Source organism: Hydra vulgaris, chromosome 08 (assembly GCF_038396675.1).
Source record: "Hydra vulgaris chromosome 08, alternate assembly HydraT2T_AEP".
NCBI classification, from domain to species: domain Eukaryota; kingdom Metazoa; phylum Cnidaria; class Hydrozoa; order Anthoathecata; family Hydridae; genus Hydra; species Hydra vulgaris.
The window spans coordinates 4663002-4675394 of record NC_088927.1 but is presented as its reverse complement, the minus strand read 5'-3'; the positions used below and the strand labels follow the sequence as shown (position 1 = coordinate 4675394).

Sequence of the window (12393 nt, the reverse complement as noted above, 5' to 3'; positions counted from 1 at the left end):
TCAGCTTTAAGGTAGTTTTAAGAGGTATAATGACAGGGGGATTCTGATGATGAAGAACAGTTTTAGAGAGATCAAACTTGTTAAACTTTTCAGATAGATCAAACTAGTTTAAAGAGATTAAACTATTTAACTAGATAATAGTTTTAGAGAGATCAAACTTTAGAGCAATAATAGTTTTAGAGAGAGTTATTTGTTTTACTCAAACTCCAGTACAACACTACATTGACTTCACTATTAAAATCAATTGTTGTTATTATTTTCACAAAAACTGAAATAGTTTTTTAAATAAATTGACAATGTCTATTAATAGTAGGTAAGTTATTATTGTCCCTTGCTGATTGTCTTTTGGGTTCTTTGTTTTCTTTCAACAATGTTAATAAAGAAGATTTGGATTAGTTTTAATTTTATTTTGATATTTATATATTTTTTTATAATTCTAATCTATTAATCATTTTATATTCATTTAGTAATTGAAGGTTTTTGAAATTCATTGTTCTTGTCATAAATCGTTTTTTAATTTTTTTTTTTTTTCAGAAAGGATTGAGTATTTCAATTGAACCAAAGTTTCTTTGGTATAAAAATCTTGAATAACTTTTTATACTTTATTAGGAAGTTATTTGTAAAAAATAAGAAAAAATAATAGCAACCTGTAATCCAAATTTGCAAGTATAATATTTATTATCTCCATCAAGTATTTCTGTTTTTGTATATTCTCTGAATGAATCAATAACTAAAAAAAAAAAAAAAATTAGAAAAGAATTTGAGAATTTAATAATTTAAAATTTCTTAAATTTTTGAAAATATCATTAAAAACAACTTTTTCACTTCTCAACAAAAATATTATTTACTTTGCTTGAGATAAACAACTAATATACTTAAAAAACTATTATTTTAATTGAAATAAAATCTATCCATAATGTAAACAATGTTTCCACAAGGTTGGTATTATTCATCATGATCAAAACTTTAACTTATAAAATTTATGAAACTAACAATAAATGGTCTAACTATAGATTTTGCTATGATTAAACACAAGTTCTCCAAATAAATATCTCTAAAAATTTCCCTCCAAAAAACGTTTTACAAAGAGTTTCTCCTAATAATTTTTTTTTAATTGCGTTTTTCTCAAAATACATAATAACCATATTAAGGTGTTTTAAAAAATGGCTGCAGCATATATTTATAGCAAAAAAATAAATGTAGCAAAAAAAACTTTTAATTGTCAAAAGAAAGTTTTAAAGTTTTTTCTAGCTACAGGCTTTTTTTTCTTGCCTCTTTAGGGACCGCCTTAAATACTGCTATATATCAAAAAGTCATTACAATTGTATTTACAATTGTAATGACTGTATAGATGACTGTGATTGTATAGACTTGTATAATGACTGTGATAGTATAGATGACATTTAGATTTTAGAGCTTCACAGCTCAACTTTGAGCCTTAGTAAATGAGGATAAATGAGGGCTCCGATAAATTAAATAGACAATCAAAAAGTGAATTAGATATAAATAAAGCAAACATGCTATAAATTAGATAAAAATTTAAGATAGCAAAAAACAACTAGTTAATAGTTATTAATGTAAATACTATTATCATTAAATGAACAAATAAAGATTGTAAAAATTTCCCTCCAAAACTGAACTACAAGAGAACAATAATAAGTTACATGATTATTTTGTGAGAATTTCAAAGTAAAAACAAATTTGTAAAACTATAGTACAACTTTTGATAATAAACAATACTTTTAGTTATATAAAAAAACGAATTTCCCTAACTAAAGACAAAATTCATCATCATCACAGCTAAAATGTTACAGTTGTACAAAATGTAAGACTTGCAGCACAAATAAGACCATTAATAATTTTTGACATATTGACTCTAAATTTCTAATTTAAAAATTGCACTGTGTGTCATAATAGATACATTACTAAATTCTTTCATTATATTTATAGTTCAATGACTGTTTTTTTTAAATATATAAACAGATTTCTGTTTTTATTAGATTTTTGTTTTTATCTAAAAATGATAACTAATGTTAAGTAGTAACTAAATTTTATCTTTTTTTTTATCTATTTATCTTTTTTTTAATAATGCTATCAAATCTAAAATACTTTTCAAAAATTACCATTTGTTTATCAAAAATAAATTACCATCTGTTTTTCCTTTTATGTTAAGTTGAATATCATAAAAGGGCTCTTCCCTAAATAAAACAAAAGCCTGAATATTTTCGAAAGTAACGAAATAAAATCAAAAAAGATCACAAAATCAATCAACATAAATTTTAAATTTGTTTACCTTGAAGAATAGTAATTTACGTTAGAGCATTGAACATAGTACTATACCAAAAGTGAAAAGAACAAAAAGTATAACACATTTTTTTAGTTGAAACAAATTTTTATAAAACATTAGGTGTTATAAAAAATATAGCATACATTCATTTTTCCTTTCAAAAGATTTGGTATGATGCCCTAATATTAAATTCATATACATTTATAAAAAAGATCTACATTTTTATAATTATAAATAAAATAACTTCAAATTGACTTTTTTTTAAATATTCAAACTTTAAAACTGGATCACTATATATATAAATGTGTGTGTCACACATTGTACATTTAAAATGACAATTTTCATACGCATTCAGCAGTTTTACATTAAGCAAAAACTTTTTTATTTTGGAATATTTAAATTATCTTTTACTCATTACGTAAAACAACTCTCCATCATATATTATAATATGCGAAAGCAAATTAAAAACTTTTTTTTTCTTGTAAAAAGGAAGAAGTGTTTTTGTTTAAAAGATTTCCTTCACAAATGTATTTAAAATTTCTTGTTTCTCATCAATTTAATATTGCATAAAATTCTTTTAATATAATTTAATTATGAACATAAATTTTGTTCACGAATATATTATTGGTAACTGATAAAATCTATCTATAAATTGTTTATAACCTTTATTTAAGATACTAAATTAAATATGTAAAAAATAAAATAAATAAACTGTGATAAACAAGGATAAGATTGACTATAAGATTGAGTATAAGAAATATAAATATAATATTTTACTAATACCGAATTTAGATTTCATTGGTAATTTTTGTTCATTTATAATATATATATAAATATACAGTAATTAGTTTAAATGATTTCTAATGTGGTTTAAAATTAAATTTAAAGTTTGCTAATAATACGATTTAACTTTAAACAATATAAATATCAAAGCTGTGTTAAAGTTACGTTAAGCATTTTGGTTATGGAATAAAATCTTATAACAAGGCCTAATATACATTTTATTAATTTATTTCCTTACTCAATTGCAAACAATAATGTTAATCATGAAAACATGATCTTCTTTACTAATTTTTTTGTGCTCTTTTTTCTTAATTATTTAAACAACTTTATTAATTATGTTAATTATGTTAATTATATACTTTATTAATTATGTTAAGTTCTTGCAAAGTTACAAGATGTATCTATCTGTCATAATAATACCATTAGCTACAAAGCGACAATAAGTCAAACTAATCAACTTAATGAACTTTCTTATATCAAAAATCATATAGTTAGCTACAAAGCTGTTACACATAAGATTAGATTACGATAAGTTTAAATAAGTATAAAAAACTTATTTAAACTTCAATTTGTTTCTTAAAACAATTGCAACATTATCACCTTATGTTTGCTTTCTCACAATTTAGTTGTTTGTTTTTTTATGAGGGGACAATTATTTAAGGGTGAATTTCTTGATGATCAAAAAATAAATAAAAGATATCAAAAAAAATTTATTTGACATTTGGCTTTAACAAATTTTTTGGCTACTACTCATTAACTAGTTAATTCTAATTGACATTCATTCTGAGATCAATCTAAAAACTTAATGATAATGAAAAAACTTTTGTTAAAGAGAAATTTCAAAACTAAATAAATCATTTTTTCATAAATTAAAAAAAAAAACAATTAATAAAAAAATAAAGCTTTAAATATACATAAAAGTTATATGTAAAACAAACATAAAAAAGTTACTTAAATTAAATTTGATAAAAATAATTTTCTTTAACATGTTTGGAAATCATAAAAATTAAAAAAAAATTGTAATTGTAATAATTGTTGTTAAATTAAAAAAAATAATTTAAATATATGTTTAACAATATATTTAATTTTATAAAATAAATTTAAATTATAAAATAAATTTAAATTTATGATTAAATAATTTTACTATTTAATCATAAATTTAATTTAAATATAATAAAATAAATTTAAATTAAAATTTTTTAAAAACGAAAAGTAGAAAAAAAAATTTATTTATCTAAAAAAATTAGAATTTAGTCTGTTCTTTTTATCTAAGAAAATTATTTCACAATTGTGATAAAAACTTTTTTAATAACAACTAATTATTTAATGTTTTCAGCATAAACTATTTTAAAAGACTGTTTAAATAATTTAATTGAAAAAAGATTTGGTGTAATGTAAATGGCTTAATGCATAGGTGAAATTGCCATTTTGCACATAAATTTAAACGGTGTAACACTTCTTAACAAGGCCTGAGATTGTAAACAAAAAATATTACCTCAACAACTGTGGATTTCATCTTCATTTCCATGTTATCAAGAAGCTAAGAAAAATATACAAAAAATAAACTTTTGTAAATATAAAAATTGAAATTATAACCTGAATTTACCAATTAAACTTAAGTTCATAATTTTTTCAAACTTTATAAAAATAAAAGTAAAGTTTTGATATCTCAAGACTTAGTGAGAGCTAAGATTTATTAGTTCTTGATATGTTTTGAGTAGTCTACTTGTTGTCTTGAAAACACCACTTTTAATGCGAACCAATAAACTATTCAATAAAATAGCAGACCTTTCAAATCTGATGCCAAGGTTTTATCAGTAGGTATAATAAATTTTTTTCAAGTTAAGTCAGTTTACATGAGCTGAACTGAAACTGATGCTTATTATATAATAACAAAATTAATATAAACTAAAATTAAAACAAACTAAAATTAGAAATGTCAAATTAAATAAAAAAATTTTAGTATAGTTTGTAAACTGAAATGGACTAAATAGTCACGAATTATTCATTTTTTTATGAAAATAGCGATATATTTTCTTTCTTTAAAAATTATACTAAAATTTTAGACAAATTTCAGTTGATTTATGCATCATGATTTGCATGCCGAAAAGTACAAAACATGCAAACAAAAATATGTCATTTTTTTGGATTTCATTTTTGTTGTTATTCTTGTAATTTTTGCTTTTTTTTTTTTTTACTTTCACATAAAAAAAAGTTAATTTTACACTAAGAAACAGGAAAGCTTTCTGCAAATATTTAAAATTTTTTTGTTGAAAATGCACCGCAATAAAGAAAGCAATTTGTTTCCCGCTAGATTACATAACTCATAATACTTTTATTATCGTTGTTAGTAAAAACAATTTCTCTATACCTGGTATGAAACAGCAATAGCTGTTTGAGTTTGGGACTGAACACATCCGGTTGTATTGCTTCTGAAGGTAAAAATCAGTTTTATGACACCACCTGAAAAATAAATTTTTTTAGCTCATGCAAGCAGTTTGTGTGGTGTGGAAACATGTTTTATAATTGGTGCTTATAGACAGCTTCTCTTTTTATACTTATTTCATAGAAAATGACAAAGTGAGAAAATAATAAACAGCTGTTTGTCACGATGAAGAAAAGTGAAAACCAGTGAATAGCTATTTTTCATGATTGTTTGTCAGAAATTATAAAATTGCAGTCATATTTGAACCAAACTTTTTCATCTTTATAATAAACAGCAAACAGAACTAAGGTTGCTTGATCGATTTGCCAGTAAAATAAGTACAGAATCTTGCATAAAAAACTACAATTTGTTTTTTAAATTCTACAATATTTAAATTCTTATAAATTTTACAATAATATAAAATTTATAAGAATAAGACAAGTGCATTGGTCTAATATTTGTTATGTTTTTGATAAGAATGGTGATTCTTTAATAATTTGGTGAAAACAAAGATCATACAAAGTTTAATTTAATTCAATAGGTATTTGTTTGTGTGACAACTGTAGTTTGGCACTTGACACTCATCATTTTTATGTAATCTGGTCATTTAAATCAAAATCATTCTTCTTTAGTTTAATAGTACAATTTAGTAGTACTGAGTAATTTAGTAGTAAGAAAACAAGAAAATAGCAAAATAAGTTTGTAGGACAGTAGTTAAAAAAATCTCAAGCATAAATTGTACATATCAGTTTTCTAGTTTTATTGCTATGGTTTGATCCCATAAATGACCCCAAACTCTGTGGTAGCTCTCAAAAAGACTGATTCCATTAACAGTTGAAAAAAATCAAAGTATTAACAGTGCCATGTTGCGCATGGATGGTGTCCCTGTTTTTACTTTTGGTGTGCATTGCAAAGGCCACATTTGGAGCCCTTTGTTACAGCTCAGGGTTTATTAATAGAAATGAGGCAATTGCTTGGGTTATTAAACAGTGTACTGAGTACTGTCTATGCTTTGAGTCAAGTTCTTTAACAAATTTAAAAATGAATAAAGTACCAAAAACTATAAAGCACAAAAAACCATCGTCATCAACAAGCTCTCTAAACCTATCAGTCACTCATATTCGTGGTCTTCAAAGGAAATTTTCTTTTGTTGAGTGTTATCCTTTGCGATGTTCACAAAAATCAAGTAGATCTACTTGCTCTTTGTAAGACTAATTTGAGTTCAGCTGTCTCATCTGGTGATATTAGTGTTAATGGTTATCTTTGTACAATTCGTAAAGACTCCAATAGTCACATGCTTGGCCTGGGCATTTATATTTTTAAGAATTCACCCAATTGTCGAGAAACTTGGTTTGAATCTACAGACTAATCCTTCATGTGTTTTCAATTAGCTTCACTTCACTCTATTGCCTTTCTCTTAGTTCTATATAGCTCTCCTTTATCTCAAAACTTCACTCTTTTTAATGCTATTTCTGATCATATTGACCAACCCCTCTCTCTTCATCCATCAGCCAATATTGTTGTTGTTGGTGACTTTAATGCTCATCACACTGAATGGCTTAACTCTAGTGTCAGTGACTCTGCAGGCATAAAGACCCACAACCTTTGCCTTTCTCAATCCCAAACTCAAATAGTCAACTTTCCAAATTGCTTTCCAGACAACCTGAATCATTTATCTTCTCTACTCGATTTATATCATGTTTCTGATCCTGGTCAGTGCTCAGTTTTTCCACATTCACCCTTGGATGCTTCTGATTACAGTTTGATTTCTCTAAAACTATTATCTCATTCTTCATCAACATCTGAACCGCTCTATCATCGTACCTCTTACAACTACCTTAAAGCTGACTGGGACTCTTTCTGAGATTTTCTTTGTGATGCCTCTTGGGTAGAAATCTTTTGTCTTCCTGTTGACAAATTGCTTCTTACATAACTTCATGGATTCAGGCTGGCATGGAATCTTTTATTCCCTCTTGACAATCCCAGGTCAAGCCTCACTCTTCTCCATGGTTTTCCTCACATTGTGCTGCTGCAATTTCCAATTGAAACCATTACTTCCATATCTATCAGCAAAACATTTCTCCAGAAAACAGACATCTGTTTATTACTGCTAGAAAACATTGTAAAAAGGTTTTGTCTAATGCCGAAGCCCGCTATTCTCACGTCATGATATCTTTTATTTCATCCCAAAAATTAGGCTTTGGTGACTTCTGGAGAATCTTTGATAGTATCAATAACAAGAGCTAATCTGTAATTCCACCTCTCTTGTATGGTTCAGACTTTGGCACCTCACCTAAAGACTAAGCTGAATTGTTTGCTAAGAACTTTTTATCAATATCATCTTTTGATTCCACTAGTTGCATTCTAAATGATATAGCCATCAAACAAGTTAATGCATTGTTTGACATTCGTATCACTCCAGCTTCTGTATCTAAGGTGATTTCCTGCTAAGACTCTTCTACAGCTTTTGGCCTGGACAACATACCTGTAACAGGTCTTGCAGAAGTATTCTCCGGAGCTGTCATCTATACTTTCAAAACTATTCAACAAGTGCTTATCAGAGTCTTGTTTTCCAGCCTGCTGGAAAGCTGCATCTGTCATCCCTATTTTCTAAAATTCTGGAGAGCAATATGATTCGTCTAACTACTGCCCCATTTGTCTTCTTTTTATCATAAGCAAAGTTTTGAATTTTTAATTAACAAACACTTAATTTTAAACCTTGAATCTAATAACTTTAGATTCAAGATGACCATCGCTCCTGACATTTCTAAAGCTTTTGATAAAGTTTGGCATGCTGGTCTTCTCTGTAAGCTTTTTCCTTACAGTGTATCTGGTAAAATCTTCGAGATTATTGAATCCTTCCTTTCCAATTGCAGTAGAAAAGTTGTCCTCAATGGACAGCACACTTTTTTATATCCTGTAACTTTAGGGGTTCCTCAAGTTTCAATCCTTGGCCCTATACTCTTTTTAATTTACATTAACGATCTTCCACATAATCTCACATCTAAGGTGGCATTGTTCGTTTATGATACTACCATTTATTCTTGCATGATAAGAAGCCAACACTCTCTAATTGCTTAGAGGGGGCATCTGAGCTTGAAAAGGATCTCACTTCTACTACAGCATGGGGCTCACAGTGGCTGGTGAACTTTAATTCAGATAAACTCAATTTTTTTCAGCCAATCGTTATCGCAACAATTTAGATTTTTCTATATTAATGAACAGTAACATACTTGATGAATCATCTACCTTTCATCTTGTAGGACTAACTCTTACTTCCGATCTTTCTTGGAAACCATATATCAAATCCGTTGCAAAATTAGCATCTGCTAAAGTTGCATCTCTTTAACGAGCACAACACTTTCTTACTCTGGATTCTATTCTCTATTTCTATAAATCTCAAATCCAGCCTTTTATGGAATACTGTTTCCATATCTGGGGTGGATTTTCTAATGATGTCCTTTCTCTTTTAGATAAGGTGCAAAAACACATTATAAACATAGTTGGACCTGCTCTTGCAGCCAACCAGCAACCATTATGACATTACCGTAATGTTGCTTCTCTTTCTCTTTTCTACAAATACTATAATTGGCACTGCTCTAAAGAGCTAGCGTCTTTTGTGCCATCTACAAAAATTCATTCTCGTGTTACTTGTTATTTAATTAAGAGTCATCCTTTTTTCTGTGACTGTTCCTAAGTGCTCCGAAAACTCTTATTCGTCTAGTTTTTTTCCTCAAACATCAGTTATTCGGAATTCGTTTCCTTCATCTTGCTTTCTTGATTCATATAATTTGCAATCCTTTAAGTCGTCCATCAATCGTTATCTTGCTCTACAACCTTCATCTTTTCATAATCTAGTAACTACCAACTCTAATTAGCTTGAGTTAGTCTGATTAGTTTAATAAGGTTGCTTGCAAAAAACAATTAAGGTTCTTTGTTGGAAGCAAAGATGTTAAAAAAAAATAAATTATATTACCGCATATATATATATATATATATATATATATATATATATATATATATATATATATATATATGTGATAGCGGTGTAGTGGTGTAGTGGTAGAGTGCTCGCTTCATAAGCAAGAGGTTCTGGTTTTCTATTTCCACCACGTTCCTGGTAGTATTGCGCTCAACTTGTTTCTCCCTGCAGCGACCTTGTTCGTCAAGGTGTTTCGGAGTTATAGAGTTGGGAGAGGGTTATAACCACAAGTAGTCTCCTTATCTGTAGTGGTCTTCTTGGCCTTGGGGAGGTGAATTACAAAACAAACAAAAAAAATGTAGTTTGTGCTAAACTGTAACTGTTTTTGAAATATATAAAGTGAGTTAAATAAAATTATTCTTATTCATTATAAATCAATTTTCTATATTAAATATCAGTATCCATTACCAGTATCACAAGTAGAAATATTTTCAAATGTCTATGGTAATCCATCATGGTGCTTTCAAAGGGTTTAAAAGCATTGTTGTGGTACTTTTAATATTAAACAGTTATATTTGTAAATTGACTGTTTTAGCATTGTAAGGTAAACCTTATATCCTAAATTACTAAGCAGAGTACTTAAGCATAGTATTATTAAAAAGTATGTTTTTATACTTTTATTTGAGTTGTTGAAGTTATAGTTACAAAAAGAACTATTAACTTTATTGAGTTAATGAGAACTGTTAACTTTATTGAGTTGAATAAAAAATTAAAATGCTTTTTTTTAAATTGCAACATAAAATCTAATCAAAAAACTTTTACTTTAAAAATAAATCTAGTTCACTTTATTATGTATTATTTACCATAAGACTTAAAAATTATTACTAGTTTTAATGTGAACTTTTTGTGTATTAGTGGTAAATGTTAAAGAGATTCTTGGAGATTTATCACTATGTATTACTTAAAAAGGAGTCTATTTTTTTCTCCTTCTTTTACATGGTTTGTCTTGAACATAATAAGGTTTGATACTTACTGCTTATAGGCTTATTCAAATTTATTTTATAAAATGATTTTTATTGATATTCTTGTTAGTTTGAATAACTTATATAAAGGTTTTGCAAGGCTTAAGCAGGTGTAAAATTTGTTGTCTATTTATTATAGTTTATTTGTTGCTAATTCTTTATGTATAAACTTTAATAACAGTGTTTAACAGTTTATAAAAGATGCAATATTTATTGTGAAACAGGTTTAAGAAACATTTTTTGAAAAGAAAAAGTAAATTTTTAACCGTGAAAAAGCTTATAATAGATTGTCATGAGAGGTAGTGTGGTGGCTTTTTGGTATTTAGGTGTTAAAGAATTTTAAGTAACAGAATGTTAGGTACTGATGTGTCTAGGTGTTGAAGAATGTTTAGTAACAGTTATCATGGCATATATGAAAATGCTACAACAGTTACAAAACAAAACATAAAAATGTAATTCTTTTAAAATAAAGGTTGGTGTGCATCTGACTTTAGTGCTCAGTCATTTGCATATATATATATATATATATATATATATATATATATATATATATATATATATATATATATGTATATGTATATGTATATGTATATGTATATGTATATGTATATGTATATGTATATGTGTATATATATATATATATATATATATGTATATATATATGTATATGTATATGTATATATATATATATGTATATATATATATACATATACATATATATATACATATATATATATATATATATATACATATATATATATATATATACATATATATATATATATATATATATATATATATATATATATATATATATATATATATATATATATATATATATATATATATATATATATATATATATATATACATATACATATACAAAAAAATTAATGAAGCCTTATACAAAGAATATTTAGTCCTAAAGTCAAAACGAACATAGTAATATATTAGCACATTGGCCAAATATTAAACAGTTTTTGGCTTATATCTTAATTTATCAATATATCAAAATACATTTTACTGCAATTAGGGTATTCTTGATCGGCAGGGCAGAATAAAGCAACAATTTGATGAATTATTTTTCAATACTAATTTTATACTCAGCAATAAATTTTAAACTTTATTAAATAATCTCTTAGCGATCAAAAATTATGACAAAGTTTTACCTTTCAATTTGTTTCAAGATATTCTTTTTTTTTTTCAAAATGAAGAATTGGTTTTTTCATTTTTCTATTAAATAAAATGTTTCATTTAATAGTCAAGCCAATCTTTTCTTGGTTCAAATATAAGAGTTTCTAACTTAAAGTAAAGTTTACGTAAGAGCCTGTGCTAAATAATATTGTCATACCTGCGTCATCGAACCATTTTATTGAATTTATTGAAATATGTCATTTTTAAAATTAATTAAGCAAAAATTAAATATTACATCAACAAAATTTGATTGCAAAAAAAAAAAAAAAAAAAAAAAAAAAGAAAAATTCGCTTTTTTTTTTAATTTTACCTGATCATTTGTAAACTCTTTTTCAATAACCTAAAGTCTCGAAGTTGAAGTCATAGGCTCGTAATCAGTGAGCTTTGAATACCACTAACAGAATATAAGTGTTGTCGGTTCTTTTTGTTTACAACAAAATTAGAAAAAATAACCATACTTTTTTTTTATGTTCTTTATTCAAAGAAATAAAATGTGGATTGAAAAATTGTGGGGTGTTTGCCCATTTTGTTTGCACATTTGGCATCGGTAGACATTTTCGATTGTTACATTAATACAATAACTGTAAATAATGTTTTATAAGAGTTTTAAATACAACAACTTGCCTACAATAACTGCTATAAGTTTTTAACCGTAAAATACTTTGTTGTCGATCACAGCCTCGCATCTTCGAGGCATAGATTCGATCAGGTGATCAATGAAGCTTTGTGGAATCGCTGCCCAGGCCTTTTGGATTTGTTC

General features: G+C 26.3%; 1 protein-coding gene across 2 annotated transcripts in view; it reads right to left on the bottom strand.

Moving 5' to 3' along the window:
• LOC136082905 (ubiquitin carboxyl-terminal hydrolase 7-like) overlaps positions 1-12393 on the bottom strand; it is a 157998-nt gene that overhangs the window by 82205 nt on the left and 63400 nt on the right. For both annotated transcript variants that reach the window (XR_010639822.1, XM_065802316.1), the window contains exons 6-10: positions 4566-4610; positions 2431-2466; positions 2294-2334; positions 2149-2198; positions 648-730 (exon numbers count right to left, since the gene is read on the bottom strand). Coding sequence is in view for 1 of the 2 variants with exons in the window: in XM_065802316.1 (XP_065658388.1) it covers positions 648-730; positions 2149-2198; positions 2294-2334; positions 2431-2466; positions 4566-4610 (255 nt within the window). In the remaining variant the exon portion in view is untranslated. The remainder of the gene's footprint in view (positions 1-647; positions 731-2148; positions 2199-2293; positions 2335-2430; positions 2467-4565; positions 4611-12393) is intronic.